This window comes from Gracilinanus agilis, chromosome 2, assembly GCF_016433145.1.
Source record: "Gracilinanus agilis isolate LMUSP501 chromosome 2, AgileGrace, whole genome shotgun sequence".
NCBI lineage: Eukaryota > Metazoa > Chordata > Mammalia > Didelphimorphia > Didelphidae > Gracilinanus > Gracilinanus agilis.
Window position 1 is genome coordinate 473,637,142 of NC_058131.1, and position 24,394 is coordinate 473,661,535.

The 24,394-nt window shown below is 36.5% G+C and overlaps 1 protein-coding gene across 1 annotated transcript in view; it reads left to right on the forward strand.

Moving 5' to 3' along the window:
* Nucleotides 1-24,394, forward strand: part of ATG14 (autophagy related 14) — a 66,476-nt gene that overhangs the window by 27,562 nt on the left and 14,520 nt on the right. The window contains exons 2-4 of the mRNA XM_044664904.1: nucleotides 3,489-3,551; nucleotides 5,247-5,292; nucleotides 6,393-6,474. Of these exons, the coding sequence (XP_044520839.1) occupies nucleotides 3,489-3,551; nucleotides 5,247-5,292; nucleotides 6,393-6,474 (191 nt within the window). The remainder of the gene's footprint in view (nucleotides 1-3,488; nucleotides 3,552-5,246; nucleotides 5,293-6,392; nucleotides 6,475-24,394) is intronic.

Sequence of the window (24,394 nt, forward strand, 5' to 3'; positions counted from 1 at the left end):
AAAGTTGCAGATGGTGACTCAGAAAGCAATGCATAAGAACATGGCAGTTTTAATTAGATTATAGTATCAGTCAAAGTTGAATTCCAGAGAATTAGTGTAAAAGATCATTAAATATGGAGCAGCCAGGAGTTTTTGACCAGTGCTATTACCCCAGAGTTAGCAAGTTCTGAGATAGATAGCATTCACTCTTTTATCACAGCAAGGAAACAAAGCACTCACTTATTTAAGCACCTACTTTGTGCCTGGTGTTTGCTTGGCCCTGGGTACACTGACAAGTGAAACATCCTTGCCTTTAATAAGCTTAGAATGTAGCTGGTGGAGACAACTCTCTATGATATAGCTCTATACAAAAAGATATAAGGTGATTTTAGGGAGAAGGCTAGAAAGGGATCAGAAAAGACTTCATGGAGAAGGTGGCATATAAGGCTTGAAAGGTGCGAAAAGAAACTGGGTATTAAAAGGCAACACTGGGGAGGAAGTGTATTCTAGGCATGTGAGACAGCCAGCAACAAAACACAAAGATGGGAAAGATACTGTCATGTAGGAGGAATAGTAAGAGGCCAGTTAGGCTAAAATCAAATGTACCTAAGAGGGAGTGGTATTAATAAAGTCAGACAGGTAAATTGGGAACTTCTGTAACTCAGATGCCTTCTGTCTCTATTTCCCTCATCATCTCTATCTCATATGATAAAGTGGCCTTGCTCTTACCAAAGCTTAACCTTCTCTTCTTGTTCAGATGATCCCATTCTTTAGCATCTCTAGCAGACTGCTCATTTCCTACTGCCTACAAACATACTCATGTCTTGTCTGGGGGTAAAAACAATCTAGTTGATCCTTCTGTCTATCTCCTTTCTCCTCTGCCCTTTGTAGCTAAACTTGGAAAGGCTAGCTACAATAGGTACCTCCACTTTCTCTCCTCACTCTCTTCTTAACACCTTACATTCTGTCTTCCAACCCTATCATTCCACCAAAATTGTTCTCTCCAAAGTTATTAATTTTTTTTTAGTTACCAAATCCAATGGCCTTTCCCCAATCCTTATTTCCCTTCAACTTTCTGCAACATTTGGTACTGTTAATCATTCTCTCCATGATCATTTCTTCTCTTTAGGTTTTCAGGACACTACTTTCTCCTGGTTTTCCTCCTTCCCTAGACCGCTCCTCTGTCTCTCTTGCTGGATCCTCTTCCAGATTGTACCTTCTAAATTTATATGTCCCTTAGGGTTATATCCTGAGCTCTCTTCTCTCCTTCTTCTGTACTACTCACTTCCATGAATTGAATTGCTGTCTCCATGCTGATAATTCTCAGATATACCTTTCTTGCTCCAGCCTCTCTACTGACCTCCAAGCTCACACAGGAGCCTTTGGAGATATCTCAAACTGCATCTTAAACACTGGAAACAACTTAAACTCATCATGTCCAAGCAAGAATTCCTCTTTCCCTTTAAATCTTCCTCTATTGCCACCTTCCATATTAATATTACTGTCCTCCCAACTCCTTAAGTGAGAAATCTGTAATTCATCTTGGACTCCTCAGTAACTCTCATACCCATATCCAAGGTATTTCCAAGGTCTATGGATTTCACCTTTGCAACATCTCTTGAGTAAGCCCCCTTCTCTACTCTGATACTGCCTACCTCAAATCTCTTCCTCATTCCAGTTCATTCTCTATTCAGTCACCAAAGTGATTTTCCTAAAGTGATGGTACAATCATGGCACCCCCTCTCAGCTTAGTAAACTCCATTGGCTTCTTGTCGGCTCCAGGAACAAATACCAGATGTTCTGTTTGGCATTCACAGCCCTTCATAATCACTCCTACCTTTCCAATCTCCTTACACCTTACTCCTCCAACAAGTACTCTTTGATCCAGTGACACTGGCCTCCTGACTGTTACTTAAAACAAGGCACTCCATGTCTCAGCAGTGGGCATTCTTTTTAGCTGCCCCTGTGCCTGGAACACTCACCCTTCTCTGCTCTGACTATTGACCTCTCTGACTTCATTTAAGTCCCAACTAAAACCCTACCTTCTACAGGAAGTCTTCCTCAACCTCTCTTAATTTCACTGCCCTCCCTTTTGTTAATTATTTTCTATTTATCCTCTATATAACTTATTTGTTGTCTCCCAGTTATATTGACAGTTCTTTGAGAGCAGGGGCTGGCTTTTGCCCTTTTTTGTAACCCCATAATTCAGTAGGCAATTGGGTGATGTGGGACTGGCATTCAGGAGACAGCAGTTGGTGGTGAAGTAGATAGAACACCGAACCTGGAGTCAGGAAGACCTGAGTCCAAATCCTAGCTCAGATGCTTCTACCCTGGGCAAGCCACTTAACTTCTTAGCCTGTTATCCCATCTGTAAAATGGAAATAATAGCAGCACCTATTTTATAGGGTCCTTTTGTGACTCAAATGAGATAATATGTAAATTACTTTTTAAACCTTAAAAGGTGCTATATAAATGTTCAACATTTAGCACAATGTCTGGCACAGAATGCTTATTAATAAATGCTTGTTGATTAAGACTAGGGCTGCATTAGCCAACAGGAATAATTGCCAGAACAGCTAGTTTAGGGCTGACTGTTCTGTCTGAGATGTTTCAAAGTGGTGACTGTAGGTGCAGTCATTTTATATAATGTGGAACAAGATGAGTCAACAAATATCCCAACTCCTACAAAAATCAGCTCATGGCATTAAGGAATGAACCCATGGTTCATTGAATATTGTTTTGTTGACTAATCTAGGGTAAGTATTAAAGTGCTGGTTATGCCAGAGGGTTGGTCTCTGTTGATTCATTTTCAATGGTGAGGACACCTGAGATGTACAAGCACAGAAAAAACAAATAGAGGAAAGCAAGGTGCAGTAGGATATATCACAGCACAAGAATAATTTTGAATCACTAAAGGAATATTATCAGGAATTTAACAAACATTTATTAGATGCTTGCTTTGCATAAAGTACCAGGGAAACAAAGGCAAAGACAAAAAGGAAATCCCTGAGCAAGGTAGAGATACTTGTACACAAGATCATTTGAGAAAAGTAAGAATACAAGAGGATTAGGAAATGTAGCTAAATTGAGCCTTGAAAGAAGGGAAGGCTTCTAAGAGGTGGAGGGGAGGAAGAAATTCCATCTCTGTTGACTTTGGGGAATAGAAGATAGGTCACTATGACTGAAATGTAGAGTACATAATTGGAAAAAGTGCAAAAAAACTCTTGAGAAGTAGGTTAGAGCCAGATTATGTCTACCATAGAAACCAATCCAATTAAAAATTATTTTGAACTTAAGGAATCTTTTTTGAACAGAAAATATTGAACTTATATGTTAGTAGTACTTTGTGGATCAGATCGTAACAAGTTTAGTTACTTTTAATAAAATTGAAATTTTCTAAGATGTAAACAGCTGAGATTATCAGCTCTTAAAAACTAATATTTCCTTATTCAACTTTGAAAATATAAATATAAACTAGAACAATTGTGTTTTTTTTTTATTTTTCATAGGTTTATAGACAAGAAGGAAAGGTTAAACCATCTTAAAAGCAAGCAGGATGAATTCCGAAAAGAGTAAGTTGTTTATTTGCAGAGTAATCATGTGCTATTTGGCCCAATACCATGCTTTTATCTATTTGTGTTACATAATATACAGGCACACCTTTTGTAGGTGGTGGTGGTGGTTGTCCTAGAAAATATATGTGGAGAGCTTTTCTCTCTACCTTTTCCCAAAGTGTGTGTGTGTGTTGGAAAATGGAAGGAAAATATGGGGCTCTAAAGATTCAAATTTGGAAGGAGAGCTAGGAAATTTGGGAATCATATTTGTGGTAGCGTACTAGTATAAAGAATGGTAAATATGTGCAATAGAGCTCTGAATGATTTTGGGGTAAAGTAAAAGCCATTAGCTGCATCATTTATGGAAAGTTAATCATCACTACCATTTTTTCCAGTCTTATCTTGCACTAATTCCATATGTGTATCCTTGTCTTCAGTTAAATTAGTTTACAAAGAGTTCTTAATTTGCAGTGCTAATATTATTTTTATTACTTTCATAACTGTATTTCAAAATAAATAGTTTCCTTTGCAATCCTTTATATTTTATGAATTTAAAAGCATTGTTCTGAGAAGGGATCCATAGGCTTCATCAGTTTGCTATGCCACAGAAAATCATTAAGAATCCCTGAGTCTTCAAATGCCTTTTCAGTTTGGTCTTCATGCCTCTGTGCCTATTTTTTCCCATACTTGGAATATTCTTCTTTACCCATCCTCTCCCTGCCTGTCCAAATCATATCCATCTTTCAAGGACCAACTTGAAGTGTGTTTTCATTCATGGATAATTCCCGGACTATTCCTTGGAACTCTCTGTTTGATAAATTCAGAAAACTATGCCACTCTCTACCATTATTTTCAAGAAACTACAGATCATTTATTCCTTCAAGAGGAAGTGCCAACTTTATATCCACACCTTGTTTTGATCCCATATTATATTTTCACTTGCCCTCTTCATTAGCTATGGCTTAGAATGACTTTTGGCACCAAAAACAAATCCATCCTCAGATATTAGTGAGCCATCATTCTACATATTCCAGAGATTGTGTTTCCTTAAGGCTTACTCAAGGGAAATCCAAAAAAGGAGTTCCTGAAATGTTTTAAATAATAATACCATTTCTAGAATATGAATATAGCCTTCCAAAGTAACTGCTTTGAAGACAACATCTGTTTTTTGATCTCTTATGCCAGTTTAAAAATTAGCCAACTTATTCTAGCAGCACTTTATATTGTTATTTAACACTTGTTAATTGGTTAGCTTTTCATTTGTTTAAGCCTTTTGTCCCAACTAGATTATGATCTTCTTGAAGACAAGGATCTCCTCTCATAGCTATTTATACCTCTCCCTGAGACCCTAACTCAGTGCCTTACACACAGAAGCTGCTCAGTATATTAATGAGAAGAAGGTTACATAGTGGGTCAAAGAGTATTACTGGTTCAGAGGATACAGTAGTGTAACAGAATAAATGTGGGATGGAATGGGGAGATAAGTAAAGGAAATTAGTGCTAGAGATTAAAGGATCACTAGAGGGTAGTGAGCCTGAAGAAGAAGGACGTGTGTGTGTGTATATATATAAAATGTTCTAGGCTTTACTAGGGGTAGGAGGGAGAGTAGCCATATGCACAAAAAAAAAGGTTATTCTTTGAAAAAATCTCTTCCTGCTGGTGAAAAAATATTGTTTCATGATTGACTTTAATATATGTTTTTCTACCTTATAGTGTGCTAAAGGCCATTATGGAAGGAAAATGGATAACAGATCAGTTGGTGAGTTGTGAAAAATTTGTAACAAAAATTTTATTTTAATAAAATATTTTAAAATGTTTATTTTATAATTTTCAAAGTTCTTTAATTTGAGTTAAGGCTTCTTTCTTTCCTAAAAAAAAAAAAATCAGTTTAGACCTACATACTCAGTTAATTTTTCTACAATTTTTTCTACCTGTTTTTATCTCTGAATTTTTTCTTGTCTATTTGAATATTTAGTAAATAAGGAAAACAAAACCAAAAACTTCACATTATTTCTTGAATACAGTTTATCACAAAATTTTCCTCCTAGGACTATATTTTAAGCTTCCTTTCAAATGTTATTCTACCATCAGTAAAGAACATGACTTGGAGGATTTAGTGTTACATTCCTCAACTTTTTTTGCTATTTAACTCCATATATATATTGTTTTTTAAAATTGCATCATGCATAAAGTTGACGTTTTTGCTATTACTCATTGTTACCAGAAGATTACATTTTAAAGTGTAAAATCCTTTTTTTATAATTGTTTCTGGTGCAGAACTGTCTTTTAAGACTATTTTAATGGGGGGCAGCTGGGTAGCTCAGTGGATTGAGAGCCAGGCCTAGAGATGGGAGGTCCTAGGTTCAAATCTGACCTCAGACACTTCCCAGCTGTGTGACCCTGGGCAAGTCATTTGACCCCCATTGCCTACCCTTAGCACTCTTCTGCCTTGGAGCCAATACACAGTATTGACTCCAAGATGGATGGTAAGGGTTTTAAAAAAAAAACTATTTTAATGACTCTCTAATTGTCCATGTCTATAAGTAGATAGAGCTTTTTGATTAAGAGGATAACAGTTCAGCTGCAGTAAAACTTATTTGCTTTAGAAGCGCTGGGAGAGTTGTACATTTCACAGAAATACTACAACCAGCTGGAATTTGTTCCATTTTGAGGGCTTGTTCCGTTTTGGGAAATGTACCTTCATTTTGGGAACGTTATCTAAGAAATCTCATTATTTAAAGAAGAAGCATTTCCAAATTTAAAAGAATTTGGGGTTTTCTCTTGAGATTTTTAGTCACATGACATTTATTAATCATAAACCTTGAACTTCTCAAATATTTATCATGTATTATTTTTCAGAGATGGAAAATAATGTCCTGTAAATTGAGAATTGAACAGCTGAAACAAACAATATGTAAAGGAAATGAAGAAATGACAAGAAGTAAGGATTTTGACCCTGATAATTACATCAAAATTGACTTGATACTAAGAAACAAAATCATGTGTATATTCTCCTTCCTTTTTTGGTAAAGTGTTTTGCTTATTGGGATATTGTGATCAAAGTGATTGTAATAACAATGAGTTGGGGTTGCAAAGGACCTTAAAGTTCATCTTGCCCAACTCATACCTGATTCAAAGTCACCTCAATGATATCTCTCAGCAGTGGTGTATAAAGAAAATTAAGAAATAAGAAGAAGTACCATTTTGATTCCAGTAATTACATCATTCAAATACACACACACACACTATTCCCTTCACTTTTTTGTTGGGGGGGAAGGTAAAGTGTCAGATTGGAAATTTTAATGGAAGTGGTCAGAATGACAATATTACAACATAAAAATAAATACAGAGGATTTTCTAATGAGATGTTGCTTTTTGAGATTTAAAAATGGTTTTACAGTTACGCTCCTTCTTCTGTTGGCATAAAGGACAACATTTGATTTGGTAGCAAATCTGGTTGAGTGGCAAAAAGGCATTGCCTCTGCTTATAATAGATGATTATGTATTTTGTGACAGTTTTTTGCCATAATTTGTTTGTCCTTGCAAACAAACTCCATGGATTTTTATCACTTAGATTTTTTAAATTATTATTTAAAGGTCAGTATTTGATTCCACAGAACATGGGAGAAAATTTAAAGATTGTCTACTCAGGTCAAGCTTGGGTAACCACTTATCAGGGATATTGTAGACAAGACTTCTTTCAGGTAGAAATTGAATTAGATAATCTCTCAAGTACTTCCCAACTGTGAAATCCCATAATTCTATAAAAAGTTTTTTATAAAGTAGGATTGTTCTTCATAATGAAGGGTTTAGAAGAAAATTTCAAGGGTCTTTAAAGAGTACCATATGTGGTAATCCTATCACCACCGTGTGGTCCATTTCATTTTTATTTCTATACCTCAAGGGTACAACTTTGTTGAACACTTTTCCTCTTTTGTTGTTTGATATTTGCTAATGATTTATAAAATATATAGGTCTGTAGAATGTAAATACGATTAAGTCTTGATCCCTTAAAGGCTTACAAGTTAACTGTACATATAAGAGAAGGAGCTAAAAGATCTAAAAATGACAATTATTATGAGGCTAGTGGGTTAGGGAAATTGTTTCAACTTGAAGTTTTCATTGGTGTAGAGAACTTCCAGTGAGGAAACACCCTCCACCATGCAAAATGACATTCTGCAACTTAGTCTTAGAAAGTTGCCTACGACACGAAGATAAAGTAACTTGTCTAATGTCCCCTGGGCACTTTGACATCATGTATCAAAGTATGATTTGAACCCAAGTCTTTATAACCAAGACTATCTTTTTTTTCCACTTCTGAGCATTGGATAGATTAAAGGTATTTATCAGTTGATATTGTGAAGAAAAGACAAGACTAGCATTAAGATTGGGTAACTATTAGCACACAGAAAAATAAAAATATAGTAACTCTTAAGACTGCATATCAGAATCATAAAGGTAGTTCCTTTGATATTAGGATGACCACTGTATTAAACTTCAAGTTATGACAAGAAATCAAAATGCAATTATCAGAAGATATCAGAAGGCAATCAAAAATCTGACTTCAACTGAAAATGAGAGTTCAGTGATCTCTAATAGGAGAGGTGATTTTCATTCAGTATATATTTTTTTTAATGTTGCTTTCCAATTCAAGGAATTTTACTAGGCAGTTTGGTGGAAAGTCTTGCCTCCAATTCCTATGACCATTCATTTTTCTTTAACCCAGTGTATAACATTATGTGAATTCTGATTCTCTTGTCTAATTTTTAACAATCCATTCTAGTTTGATAATCTGAAAATTTGGTCAGCAGGATATTCAGTTTAAAGTCTGTAATTAAAATGGCAAAAAATAGGGCCATGACAACTCCAGGTCTTCTATCTAAGACTTCCCTCCAAGTTGATTCCTTATTATTGACTTCTTTTTGGGCCTGGTCAAATCTGTCCAATTGTATATCTACTTAATTGTACTATAATCTAGCTTCCACCTTGTCCACAAGGGATATAGCATGGGAGACTTTGTTAAATCACTTGGCTGATATCTAGGAAAACTGTCAGTGGCATTCACTTAACAAAAAAGTTTATTATCCTTGTGTAAAAAAAATGAAAAAATAAAGTCAGACTTTTTCCTAATGAACCTATGCTGTTTATATTATTGCCACTTCCCTTGGAAATGTTCACAAACTGGCCCTTCAATAATGCCTTTTCAAATTTGAAGTTCCTCTTCCCTTTTTGAAAAACCAAGACATTTGCCCATCTCTAGACTTGTGGTTTTTCTTTCATATTTTCTTTTCTTTCAGATATCCCTCACGGTAAACTCATCAATATATAATACGTGTCATTTTTTTTTTACTACCTTTGGATGTAGTTTGTCTGGACTTAGTGACTTGAGTTTATGAAAGTCATCTAAATTCTCTTGTTTTCTCCTCTTTATTTTGGTTTTTACTACTTATGTTCTGTCTTTTGCAGACTAAATATAATTCCACGTAATAGAGTAAACAAACAGAAGCAAAATAAAGAGTTAAATGGTCCTTCCTTCTGATTATCTTCCATTGCTTCCCCACTCCCCAATAGAAAGAATCCTTTTTCTTGTCTTTAAAAGTCATCATTTACCTTCTATCTGTACTCAAGATGCTTTTCCAGAGTCGTGCCACACATTTATTTACATTGTCTTCTTATTACGTTAGTGTTTCCATTTTCAGTGCATATCTTTTAAAAATCTAAGTTGTTTCAGCTTTTTTTTTAAATTGTTTCTGTTTTGTTTACACATGAGTCTCTTTAGATGACTCCCCCTTTTCTTCCTCATCAGGATTAGTTTCTATTTACATTTACGCAATTGTGAGCTTTCCATCTCCTTTGGCTGACCTTGCTTCCTGGCATTTTGCATCCTGGGCTACTATTGCTGCTTTCTCCTAGTTTCTTTGAAATATGTTTTCCTCAGATCTAGGATATACAGCAGACCTTTCCCATCTTTTCTCTTCTCTATGACAAATTCTAAGATAGAGGAATAATGTCTGTCCAAGATTTCTATGATTTCTGCTTCAGCAACCTATGCTATCTTATTAGTCAGAAGCAAGTGTAGTGGCCCTCATTGGTTCTTCCATCTTTTGAAGTTAAATGCAAGCAAGAATTAATCAGCTTCTCTGTTTTTGGTAGAGAAAGGTCCAGCACATGTTCTAATAATTTAAATGCTCTACTTGTCCTCCATTCCAAGTCTGATCTGTTTCCTAAAATTAATAGTTGTTTCCTTCTTCACTTCAAGCAGTATCATATACTTCCACAATAATGACTAGTCCTATTGTTCCTCTGTTGATCCTCATTCAGACGTTCTCTACCATACTTCTTTCTAGTTCCTAAACCCCCTAATTTGAGAATACCTTTTGAATATATAGAATTACTTCTTATTCCCTCCCCATTCCCACCCTCTTAGCTATTCTTTTCCTCTTAAGACATAACCTAAAACTTTATTCCAGTCATGGGGACCCAATTCTAAGTGATAACCTGTGAAGTCAAATGTACCTCAAGCTAAGATTTCTTATTAATAACCTTGTTTATTAAATTTTGTTATAATAATTATTATTTTGTTCATTTGTGTATAGACATCTAAGGCCATGGACATTTTTTCTGTCTCTTGCCTTGAACTTTGACTTCTTTAAATTACTGAGACTCTATTGCTAGACTTCATCCTTAGTTATAGCTTCTACTTTTATGAGATCCAACATAATAGATGTTTTTCATTCCTTCTGTATTTTCATAATTAAAATCTTGCCCTAGTTACCAAATCTCCAGACAAATCGTGTCCAAAAGTCTTAGTACAATTTTCAGCTTTAATAACTTTAGAAGTATAACTAGTATAACTGCTAAAACTTACCCCCAAAATACACTTTTTAAAAGTTTATTTAAATTTATTTAGTTTTGTGAAATTTGAATGATAATTTTTTTAAACCCTTACCTTCCTCCTTAGAATCAGTACTGTGCATACAAGGCAAAAGAGTGGTAAGGGCTAGGCAATGGGGGTTTAAGTGACTTGCCCAGGGTCACACAGCTAGGAAGTGTCCAAGGTCAAATTTGAACCTAGGACCTCCCGCCTCTAGGCCTAGCACTCAATCCACTGAGCTACCCAGCTGGCCCTGATAAAATTTTAATTTACCAAGATAGGGCACCCTCTAACTGTGCAACAGTGTCTAGTTATCATTTTCTCAGACCAGTGGATTGGTAGAGAAGGCCCTCTTAATTGACCTGATTTATCCATTATTCTTTTTCTTTCAGGATGATGTAAAAATAGTTGTGCATGCATCAAATCTCTTTCTTTTCTTTTTTTTAAGATTCTATGATGTAAATATATATTCAATGTTTGAAAATTAACTGGAATGATTTATAGCATAGAACAATGGATACATTGAAACACCAATACTTTGAAATTATAAATAATTAATACTTTATATGTTGTTTTTGTAACTTTATTGCACTTATACTTCTAATTTTCATTAATATTTATTTATTCTAAAAATAATAATGATTTATTCTGGAAAGACTTGCATGAGTTGATCTAAAGTGAGGTGAGCAGAACCAGAAGTGACAACATTTTTTGACAAACAACTGAATGAGATAATTATTTTTAGCAATGCAGTGATCCAAAAAACCCCATAGACTTATGATGAAAAAATGCTATCTGCCCTCCAAGAAAGAACTGATGAAATCTAAAAGCAGTTTGTAAAAGACTGTATTTCACTTGCTTCCTACTTCTTTTGTTTGTTTGAGATCTCTTCTGCAAAACGACTGCTATAGAAAAATATTTTACATGATTGCACATACAAAATTTATATCAGATTATTTATCATCTCAGGGATGGGGAAGGGGTGTAAATGAGAGAGAATTTAGAACTCAAAACTTTTAACAAATAAATGTTAAAATTTTTTTTTTTACAAATAATTAGAGAAAAAATTATTCTTTTTAAGATTTCTATTTCCCTAAGACTTTTGGCATACCCTGTATATTTTTTAACCATTTTAGAGTTTGTCGTTGATATTCTTTGATCTCTTGGCAGTCTATGGGATTCTCTATTTCATGAGGCATTGACACACTTTTCTTTGTCTTAACTATTGAAGTAATTTGTGTATTGTCTTTAAGGATTTCCTACTCACCTTTCTTTAGTTTGGAAATTGATTAATTTATCTGCTTGTGTTCAGAGCTTTTACTGAAAAATTTCCTCTTGAAATTTTTGATGTTTAAGCCTTTCATTCATGTTCCCCCATCTGTCACTTTCTGGCCATCTCTTATCCTTTTTGTTTTTGGTATGCAAGGTTGTCTCAGACTCTTAGCATTCATCAGCCTATCAAACTTTCCTGAACACCTTCTGAAAGGAAGGAATTGACCTCAGATTGGTTTCAGGCCCTTTAGAAGTATGTGTTACAAATTTACACAAAGAGCTCATTTGAAAATTTACTTAAATTTTGGGGTTTCAACCCCTTTTTCTTCAGGTCCAGTATATCCACCCATTCTAGTATCGCACCCCAATTCTTCCCTTAACTCCCTTCTTTACTCTTCCTAATTGGGCTAAATTAGCATCCGCCTCTTTTTGCATGGTTAGAAAGGGGAAAGGATGTTCTGGGCAGAATCTCTGCAACCTTGGGCTGGTTTTTATCAAAAGGTATCATGTTTTAAGCACCCTTCTTCCACTACTAAGTGTGGTGAGGTAGAATCAGCATCTGCCACTCTTAGGCTGAATATAGTGCTGTTTCTGAAAGACTCTATGTAGCAGAAAGGAAAATTGTGACAAATTTCAGGATATTTGCTTATACTTCCTGAATACATGACCTGAGAGAATAGCAGACCTCTCCACTGACAATAGCAGATTGACAAATAGCTGCCTCATTACTCACAGCAGAGTAGTTGCAAACTAATTGTCCCTGTGTGTCTTTTCTTCCTATGACCCTTCCTAGATGACACCTGGTATTACCTGTGAATCTGCATCAGTCAACAAGCATTTATTAATTAAATACCTAACTGTGTTCAAGGCACTGTGCTAAGTTCTGAGAATACAAAGACTAAAGTAAAACAGTCCTTGCTCTCAAGGAACTTAAATTCTAGAAAGCACAAGTTTTAACTTGTCAAGAGGGTTCAAATTTTCTCTCCTTTCCTCTACTTCCTTTACCCCCAGCCTAGTGATTCCCAAAGTGGGCACTACTGCCCCCTTGTGGGTGCTGCAGCGATCCAGGGGAGCGGTGATGGATCTTTCCTATTAATTGCTATTAAAAGTTTTTAAAAATTAATTTCCAGGGGGCTAAGTAATGTTTTTTCTGGAAAGGGGGTGGTAGGCCAAAAAAGTTTGGGAACCACTGCCCTAACCTCATATCTATTAGCTCCAAGAGGTCTTTAGTCTTTTCCCTTTTCCTCATCATTGTATTCTTCCAAACTTCAGCTTTTGTGAACCAAGTAGGATTACTCTCTGCTTCATCAGATATTTTTTCTTTGTTTTTCTAGTCTTTTTATCTTTATTTTTTATACTTCTAATCTTAATAAACAATTGCTCTCCCTAATAACCTGGAGAATTTAGAGGTATTCTTATGTCCCTTTCCCTTTTATCTTTAGAAGGGAATATTTGCAACATTTTGTATATATTCAGTCAGCAAACTTATTAAACTCTCACCCTGTGTGACACAATGTGTTAGACCAGTGGTTCCCAAACTTTTTTGGCCTACTGCCCCCTTTCCAGAAAAAATATTACTTAGCCCCCTGGAAACTATTTTTTTTTAATTTTAATAGCAATTAATAGGAAAGATAAATGTACCTGTGGCCATCACTGCCCCCCTGGATCACTGCAGCACCCACCAGGGGGAAGTGGTGCCCACTTTGGGAATCACTGTGTAGATTTAGCATACCAAGACAAAAAAACAAAAATCATCCTATTTGGGAACCCAATAGTTTTCGCTACATTTCAGAGTTGTGTGGTATTATGGTTGTTGTTTTCTTTTAAATACTGAAGCTAATGTCTTTCTTACTACATGCCTTGAACAAATATTTTCCCACCCCCAAACCCTCCATGTGTGGAATACATTTATCACTTCCATAATTCATTGCCACCTCCTTCCTACATGAGATTTTTCCTGATCCTCCTAGGTTATTTTTTTTTCTGGTAATATTTCATTGCATTATTTTCCCCAAATAAATATAGACATAATTTTTAACAATTGTATTCTGACATTTTTCAATCTAGGTTCCCTCCCCTCTCCCTGAGATGGTAAGTAATCTGACATAGGTTATATATGTGCTGTCATGTAATACGTATTTCCATATTCATCATATTATAAAAGAATATATATATCAACTAGTCAAGAAGAATTGCATTCAAGAGTTGACTTCTGATTGCCATGATGGCAGAATAAGAAGAAATACTCAGAGCCAGACAATCACCCTCCAAATGACCACAGGAGAACAAACACTCCTCAAAACAAATCCTAGAGCAGCAGACCCTGCAGAAGAAGGAGTGAAGTAATAGAGAGACAACAAGGAAGACTCATCTTACTGGAATACGGAGAAAGAACAAGCCTCAATAGAACTTGGAAAATGCTATAGCACAATCAGCAGGGGGGAAATCAGTCAGCTCAGTCCAGTATCAATAAGGGAAGAGTAGAAACCAACTCAATACAGAAAAGGCAAGAGTGAGAGGACAATGGCCCCTCAGAGTCCAACAAGATCAGAGGCAGGGTGCAATCCAGCACACAGGAAGATTTTAACCCAATAGATCTAACCTCGATATTATTGGGCAAAACCCAAGTCAACTCAACTGAACTGAATAGCTGTAAACCTCCACACAGCAGGCCTATCAGGTCACCCCTGCAGAGTGTTCAGTATGGGACCAAGACAGCTGAGCCAACCCCAGGCTAACCATACTCCCTCCACCCCAGGAATGGAGGTAAGCTTCAGCAGATAGAGAAAATCAAGGGAAAACATAACCCCAAAATGAGCAACAGAGAAAAAAATGCAACACTAGAAAAATATTTCAACAAGAGGAAATAACCAAAATATAAGCTCAGATGAGAACAACAATACAAAAATGAAAGCATGAAGTCTCAAAGAAAAATGTGACATGGTGTCCAGCTAAAAATGAACTTCTGGAAGAGTTCCAGAAAAGGGTAGAAAAATAAGAAATTTAGGGAAAAAATCAGAAAAGGAAATGATAGAAAAGCTCAACAGTCTAGAATAAGAACTTACTGAAGAAAATAGTTTCCTAAAAAAAAAGGAAATACAAAGCCTCAAAGAAGATGACTCCCTAAAAATTAGAATTGGACAAATGGAAGTTAAGACAACAAGAAATAAATTGAAAAGAATGAAAAAAAAAAAAAACAAGAAAATCTGAAATATCTTTTTGGAAAAAGAACAACTGACCTGGAAGATAGACCCAAGAGAGATAATCTAAGAATCATTGGATTGTCTGAAAGCCATGACCAAAAAAAGAACTTTGGCACCATATTGCAAGAAATTATCAGGGAAAACTGCCTTGATGTTCTTGAACAAGAGTGGGAAAGAGAAATTGAAAGAATCCACTGATCACTTCCTGTGAGAAATCTCAAATTTAAAAAAATCCCAGTACTGTTATAGTTAAATTCCAGAAATCCCAAGCCAAGGAGAATTTTCTTCAAGTAGCCGGGGGGGTGGGGGGGAGATTCAAATATTGTGGAACCACAATTAAAATTACACAAGACCTAGTAGCTTCTATATTAAAGGATTGGAAGGCGTGGAATATATATTTTATAAGGCCAAGATCTAAGCCTATAACCAAAAATCACATACCCAGCAATACCAAGCATAATTTCCAGGGGGAAAAGTGAATATTTAGTGAAATTGAAGACTTCCAGTCATTCCCGCTCTGAAATGACGAGAGCTAAAAAGAGAATTTATAATCATCTTCAACACTCAAGATAATAAGCATAAAAAAGTAAACAGGGAAAAACTCAAGGGAATCAGTAGGGTTAAACTAATCACATACCTGAGTGGGAAAGTGATCAGTAAGATACTGAAGATTTATGGAACAAGAGATACCCAAAATACATAATATATTTAAAATAAAGGGAAATAATGGTGTTCAACTGATTCAATTCTTGCATGGGAAAGTGATCCTAGAATACTTGAGATACTTAAAGTACACAAAGGTATTTAAGATACTTTAATCAAGGGAAACAATGGAGTTAAATTGATTATGTTACTAGTAAGAAGGTGGTAACTAAAATGCTATATATATTTGTGTGTGTGTATATAAAAATAAAATATTTGAAGTACCTTAGATATCTAAAGTACTTAGGGTACTGAAGATACTTAAGAACTTTATCTCTACTAGAGCAATGAATAGGTGCATATATGGACAGAAAGCAAAAAGTAAGTTGAATATGATGGGATGATATTTCTCCTCCATAAAGAATACCCCGCCATACCCCAAAAAAATCAAGGAATAAAAGAGAAAAATACTGGGAAAAGAGAAAGGGAGAGAAAGTTGGGAATAAATTGTCTCACATGAGGAGGCAGGAAAGAATCAGTAGGGTGGAAGAGAAGATGAAGGAGTGGTGGGCAATGCTTGAACCCCAGCACATTTGGTACAAAGTGGGAATAGCATCCATGCTCAGGAATAGAAACCTATCTTACGCAATAGGCAAGTAAGAAGGGGAAGGGAACAAAAAAGGAACTGGCAGGAGGGACAGACAAAAGAGGAGGAATTTAGGGAGGCAGGTAAACAGAAGCAAAAATATTTGTGAATAGAAAAAGGCAGAAAAGAGAAAAAGAGAAGAATAAATGGGAAATGAGATGGAAGGAAACCATAATCATCACTGTGAATGGGGTGAATTCACCTATAAAATGGAAGAAGACAGTAGAGTGGATTAAAAGCAAGAATCCTACAATATGCTATCTACAAGAAGACATATTACACATGCAAGAAAAAACTCATGAAGGAAATGAAGTGGAAAATGGCATGTTTCAATCAGTATTCAGATTCTGTCAGCTTCTTCTTTGATAATATATGGTATTTTTCATGAGTCCCTTGGAATTATCTTTGATCCTTGCATTGTTGTTCACAGTTGACCTTTCTACAATATTGCTGTTACTGTGCACATTCTCCTAGTTATGCTCACTTTTTGCATCACTTCATTTTAAGTTTTTCTGAACTTATTCATTAGTTCTTGTGGCACAGTAATATTCCATTACAACCATATACCACAACTTGTTCAGTCATTCCCCAATTGATGGACACCCTGTTTCCAGTTCTTTGACACCATGAAAAGAACTGCTATGTTTTTGTATAAATAGGTCTGTTTCTCCATTTTTTGTTTAATAACCTAATAGTAGGTTAGGTTAAAGAGTATGCACAGTTTTAGAGCTTTTTGGGCATAGTTCTAAATTGCACTCCAAAATGGTTATATTGGTTAACAGCACTACCAACAGTGTTTTAGTGTCCCAATCTTCCCACATCCCCTCCAACAACTTGTTATTTTCCCTTTTTTGTCATTTTAGCCAATCTGATGGGTGAGGGGGTACCTCGAAGTTGTTTTCATTTGCTTTTCTCGAATCAGTCAATAGTGATTTGGAACATTTTTTCATATGACTAAGTATAATTTTAACTTATTCAGAGAACCGCCTATTGACATCCTTTGACCATTTATCAATTGAGGAATCACTTGTATTCTTACAAATATCAGTTCTCTATAAATTTGAGAAATGAGGCCTTTGTCAGAGACATTTTCTATAAAAAAATTTTTCCCAGTTTCTCTTCTAATTTGGTTGCATTTATTTTGTTTGTACAAAAACTGCATGATGTAATGTAATCTAAATGATTTATTTTATATCTCGTTGGCTTATAAATTCTTCCCTTATCCATAGGTGTGACAGGTTCTGCATTCCCCTAATTTGCTTATGGTATTCCCCCTTTATTTCTAAATAATGTATCCATTGACTCGATATATGATGTGAGGTATTAGTCTATGTCTATTTTCTGCTGAATTGTTTTCCAATTTTCCCAGCAGTTTTTGTCAGGTACACCAGTAAAAAACTCCAAGCTAAATAGGTTTATTGAGAGGGGGCCAGTCTCACAATAAAGCTGGACAGAGGTCAATGCAAAGACCAAAGACCCTGAGCCTTAGGAGATAGCCATTTTTATATAGAGAGAAATCTTATGGCATAGTGACAAAGTGATAGTCAAAAATTAAAATAGAATAGGTGTACATAGCTTTCACATAGGCAGGTCCTAACCAATGATGTAATAAGCTAGAAAGTACAAAAATAATCTATGTTGCTAGCCCAGTTCTGATGTTGTGGTTGACCTTTTCAAGGCCTCTGCAATAAGAGGTTGGGGGCTAATTGTTTTTCTGCTGACAACTATTATGAAATACTAGGAGTCAGCTGTTGAATGACTGATATTTGAACCCCAAAGCAGGCCTCCACCTCCTTCCTGTTTTAAGCTTGCACCCAAAGCAGACCTCTACCTCCCTACTAACTGTCCTGAACTTACACCCAGCAGGGTGTGGTGGGCTTGGTAGAAACTTTTGGGTTATAAGCTTACAGTCAAAGTGCCTGTCAGCAAGATTTAATACCACCCTAAGCTATATATTTTCTTAGCAAACTATATTATTTGACTATTAACTCAAAAACTAATGATCGGGAGTGGGATGGGTAGCTGGGTGGCTCAGTGGATTGAGAGCCAGGTCAGAGACAGGAGGTCCTAGGTTCAATTCTGGCGCCTCAGACACTTCCTAGCTATGTGACCCTGGGCAAGTCACTTGACCCCCATTGCCTAGCCCTTACCACTCTTCTGCCTTGAAACCAATACAGAGTATTGATTCTAAGACAGAAGGTAAGAGTTTAAAAAATACAAACTAATGATCATGTTATAAAAACAATCATAAAGGCTAATACTATTATGATCATGAAAGGGGTTGGGGGTTTCACACTTATGGTAGTAAGTTCTTCCAAAAGCTTTGTGCTTTGGGTTTATCAAGCATTAAGTAACTATGGTCATTTACTACTGTGAATTGACTAATTTATTGATGATTATTGCATTATAATACATTTTAAGATCTGGTATGGCTATGCCATCTTCCTTCATAGTTTTTTTCCATTAATTTACTTGATATTCTTGACCTTTTTTTATTTTTCCAAAGGAATTTTGTTGTTATTTTTTCTAGCTCTATGAAAGAATTTTTTGGTAGTTTGATTGGTATGGCACTGAATAGGTAAATTAATTTAGGTATAATTGTTATTTTTATTGTATTGGCTCAGCCTGCCCTTGAATAATTGATATTTTTCCAGTTTTTTAGATCTGACTTTGTATGAAAAGTTATTTTTTAATTGTGCTCAAATAGTTCCTTCGTTTTTTCTTGACAAATCTCCAGGTATTTTATATTGTCCACAGTTATTTTATTTTATTTTTTTAAAACCCTTAACTTCTGTGTATTGGCTCCTAGGTGGAAGAGTGGTAAGGGTGGGCAATGGGGGTCAAGTGACTTGCCCAGGGTCACACAGCTGAGGCACAGTTATTTTAAATTGGATTTCTCTTTCCTTCATTGGGCTTTGTTGGTAGTGTATATAAATGCTAATGATTTATGTGGGTTTGTTTTATATCCTGCTGTGTTTCTAGAGTTGTTCATTGTTTTGATTATTTTGGTTGGTTCTTCTAGATTTCCTTAAGTATATCATCAGCAAAAAGTGTTAGCTTTGTTTTCTTATTGCCAATTCTAATTCCTTCAGTTTCTTTTTCTTCTTTTATTGCTGTGCATTCTTGCTTCACTCCTGATAGTATTGGGTAGACTTCTGACTTATCCCCATTACAGTTGATGCTTGCTGATGGTTTTAAATAGATGTTCCTCCTAGGTTGTTAATGCCATCTTCCTCATGAAGTTACATTGTATATATGAGGTTGGGATTGGGAGTTACTTAATTAGGTATATATGTGGTTGGGGTTAGGGATTATTTAACTGTGTAAGTGTTATAACAATCTCCTAAATAGCATGTTAAGCTCCTTAGGGACTTTTTTTTCCCGCTGAAGTTCAGTTGTTGTTCCGTTTTTATTCTGTAACTCTACCTTCACCATGATGACCTTTACATAGTAGACAATAAAATGTTTTATTGAATTGGTTTGAGTTCTACTGCATGCAAGATATGCACAGATAAATAGAGAGTGATTTGAGAGTGAGAATGCATTAACAACATGGAGGATCAGAAAGGCTTTCTATAGGAGGTGGCATTTGAGGAAAATATGAAACGTGAGCTACCCTTTGAAGGAAGGTCAGAATCTCCAGAAATGGGAGCAAGGAAGGGGTTGATTTTCAGTGGCATGTTGGTACAATGTGTGTGAAAGCAGCGAGATAAAATGTAAAATTTGAGGGAAAGTTGTTAGCCTAGACTAGATGGACTAGAGAATATGTAATGGAAATATGAAGTTAGAAAGGAAAGGACGAATGACTCCAAGATTATAGACCCAAATGACTAGAAGGATTCTGATGCCCTCAAACAGGGAACTGTGGAATAGAAGCAAGTTTATAGGACAAGATGATCCATTTTGGTCTTGTTAAGATTGAAATACCTGGGGGGACAGCTGGGTAGCTCAGTGGATTGAGAGCCAGGTCTAGAGACGGGAGGTCCTAGGTTCAAATTCAGCCTCAGACACTTCCCAGCTGTGTGACCCTGGGCAAGTCACTTGACCCCCATTGCCCACCCTTACTACTCTTCCACCTAGGAGCCAATACACAGAAGTCAAGGGTTTAAAAATGTTTAAAAAAAAAAAAAAGATTGAAATACCTGTAGATAGCCAGGTGGTCATTTTGTCATTTTTATTTAACTGTTTCACAAGGGAGGGTTCAGTGGTGGTGAATATACTTGAAAAGCACTTGTGTTAAAAAAAAAATTTTTTTTTAATCTCTCAAAAAGGGGGCAGAGGGGAGGAAAGAAAAACTTTTAAAAAAGAAAATGGGAAGAGTTTAAGAAGAAATCTAGAATAAAAGGGAATTTAAATACATAGTAGTTGCTTTGTACTGGCAAAAGTATAGATGTCAGTTCTGCAAATGTTGTTGAGAGCTCCTCTTGCCTTTCATTCCTGGTCAGAACAGTATCCTCTGTTCTCAAAAGAATTGACCAAGAGACCTAACTCCTTTGTCCAACTTCCTAGTGGTCACACCCTGCTGGAGTCTCTTGAACAAGATTTGGGAGGGGTGAGGCAGGCAAAGAGGGAGGAAAATCATTTCAGCTGAGGTAACATAGGGATGCTTCTTGAAGGAGGCATTTGAATTACTCCTTGAAACATAGGTAGCATTTCACTATGCCTCAGATGGTTGAGAATATACTTCAAGGTAGAATAAATGGTATAAGCAGAAACTCACTCAGAAATGAAGAAAAATGGGGCAGCTGGGTGGCTCAGTAGATTGAGAGCCAGCCAAGCCTAGAGACAGGAGGTCCTAGGTTCAAATTTGGCCTCAGACACTTCCTAGCTGTGTGACCCTGGGCAAGTCACTCAACCCCCGTTGCCTAGCTCTTCTGCCTTGGAACCAATACACGGTATTGACTCCAAGATGGAAGGTAAGGGTTTAAACTAAAAAAAAAAAAAAAGTGAAGGAAAGTATAGTTCTCAAATCCGTTCAACAACTGTTAAACCCTAACCTTAGTTATTTGTTTTTTTTTTCTAATAACCCTTATCTTCTGTCTTGAAATCAATTCTAAGCATGGGTTCCAAGGCAGAAATATGGTAAAAGCTGTCAGTTGGAGTTAAGTGATTTGCCCAGAGTCACATAAGCTACAAAGTGTCTGAGGTCAGATTTGAACTCTGGACCTCCCATCTCCATGCCTGACTCTCTATCCCCTGAACCACCCAGCTGCCCCCAAACCCTGACCTTATGCAAGGAACTGTGCTAGATACTGGAAATGCAAAAAAGAAAAACAACTTAGAAATTAATTAGATTTTACATAGTTTTTCACACATACATGTACATATTCTACCAGGTAAAACTTGTTTAAGACAAAGGAAAAATTCAGAAGACATGCTCAAAGAAAATTAGTTTCAGGAAACACTTTATGGAAGGGGGTTATCTGAACTTAACAGTAAGAAAATCTCCTTTGTAGGTACTACTCAGATTCCAACGCTGTCACTGAACTCAAGATCTTTCTCTCTTAACCATTCCTTTTCAAGATTCTCTTTCTCTGTTGAAGGAACCAGCATTTTCCCAGTCCCACATACTCAAAGCTAAGGTGTCATTCTTTCAGGCCTGTCGATTTTACTCCTTGAATATTCTCTCTTCTCTCTTCTGATATCGCCACCACCCTAGTGCGTGCCTTCATTTCCTCTTTCCTGAATTACTGCACGAGTCTACTGGTGGGCCTGCCAGCCACAAGCCTCCCCACCTCCCTTTTCACTAAATTCTAGTGGCTTCCTATCTCCTTTAGAGTCAAATACAAAAATCTTCTGGCATTCAGGGCCCTTCATAACCAGCCTCTCTCCTTTCTTCTCTGCTGGTCCTGGTCCCCACCTTCCCAGCATTCTCATTCTTTATTCCTCACCACATATTTTTCAGCCCAGTAATAACAAACAAGGCCCTGCATTTCTCCACTCTTGCCATTTTCTCTGCTCTCCTTCATTCCTGGAGTGCTCTTCCTCCTCATCTCTACCTCCAGCTTCCTTGGCTTTCTTCATGTCTCAGCTAAAATCCCATTTTCTACAAGAAGCCTTTCCCAACCCCTCTTAAATCTAATGCTTCCTTCCCATTTTTTTTTAAACCCTTACCTTCTGTAGAGTCAATACTGTGTATTGGCTCCAAGGCAGAAGAGAGTGGTAAGGGTAGGCAATGGGGGTCAAGTGACTTGTCCAGGGTCACACAGCTGGGAAGTATCTGAGGTCAGATTTGAACGTAGGACCTCCTGTCTCTAGGCCTGGCTCTCAATCCACTGAGCTACCCAGCTGCCCCCCCCCTCCCCCCCCCCCCCGCTGCCTTCCCATTTTTGTGCATATTAGTTTACATGTTGTCTTCCCCATTAGTCTATGAGCTCCAGGGGCAGAGACTGTCTTTTTAACCCACTTTTCATAGCACAATGTCTGGCACATAGTAAGCACATAAATACTTTTTGACTGACTGCTCCCAGGCAAAACTGACCCTTTGGTTCTGTTCCAGATCCATGCCTTCTACTTGGCAGAATGTCCTCCCTCTCTTCACCTGGGAAAGCCCAGTTCAGATAATCACCTCCTTTATGAAGTCTTCCTTAATTCTCTGATCAGTAATTATTATCTTGGACTTCAGCTGGCACTTGTAATTCTAATGCTCTTATGATGCCTGTTAAGATTTTTTTTGTGTTAAGATTTTGTCTTCTCAGAAAAACAGGGAGAATATTTTTCTAAATTTTGCCAGCAACTGAAGTCAAGCTTACAGATCTGTAGTTTGAATCATCTACCTTGCTTCCTTTTACAAATATTGGGATCGCCTTTGTTTTTGTTGTGTCAGGTAGCAGCATCTCTCCTCTTCCTCATGAAAATTTATCATTCACCAACCATGAGTCACATCTTCAATTTGCTCAATATCCTGAGATGTAGTTCTTCTGAGTCTGGTGACTTGAATGTCCTGACAGTGAATATTCTAGCATCTCCTCACTTATCTTGGCTACCCATTCCCTGTTAAACTGTATTTGTTGTATCTTTTCCTCTCTGAAAGTTATTCTCCTTGTTTGAAAAAAGGGAAGGAAAATAAAAGTTGAGTATTTGTCTTTTCTCTGTCATCACGTATCTTCCTTAACATACTAGATGGAAGTATTTTCCTTTGTTTCATTTTACTCTTGAACCTAATATGGTTCCCCCCTCCTCCTTTTTTACTCTGAACTTAATAAACATCGTATTAACTGGGCATTTTAATATACGTAGCAGAACAGGAAAAGTATTGTACATGAAGGTTGCAGATTTATTTTATACAGTGTTGCTTTTTTTTTCTTTTTTTTTTTAAGCCCTTATCTCCATCTTAGAATCAATATTAAGGCAAAAGAGTATTAAGGGCAAGGCAATGGGGATTAAATGACTTGCCCAAGGTCACATAGCTAGGAAATGTCTGAGGCCAGATTTGAACCCAGGACCTCCTGTCTCTAGGCCTGAGTCTCAATCCACTGAGCCACTTAACTGCCCTCTACTTATCTTTTTTTTAATGAATTTTTACTGATGTCTTTTTTAACATCACTAAAATTTTTCCCCGGTAACCCTTCCCCTTCTTTCCCTATCCATCTTAGAGAGCCATCTCATGGAACAGAATGTACAATGTACCACATTCATGGACTTCCCATTTAATAATAATAAACAAACACATATATAGCTCTTACTATATGCCAGGTACTGTGCTAAAGGCTTTACAATTATCTCATCTGATTCTCACAACAACCCTGAGAGGTAGATGCTATTATTTTCTCCTTTTTACATAAGAAGAAATTAAAGCAAACAGGTTCAATCACTTACCCAGGGTCACAGCTAGTAAGTGTCTGAGGTTGAATTTGAACTCAGATCTTCTAACTCCAAGTCTCTGGTACTTTGTTCACTGTACCACTACCTTCTGTAAAAGGTTGGGCTAGGTATTTCTTCTAATGTCTCTTCCACATTAGCTTTGCATTATTTGATTTTAGTGTGTATAGGAACTTTCTTACTATCCATGACTTCTTTGGGATAAAAGCCTAGTAGTGGAATATCAAAGGATATTACATTTTAGTCACTTTATTTGCATAATTCTAAATTGGTTTCCCAAATGATTATACTAATTCATGGCTCCATTGACAATGCACCTATGTTCCAATTTTCTTATAGCCCATCCAACATTGACTGTTCCCATCTTTTGTCATCTTTGCCAGTTCCAGAAGTATGAAGTCAA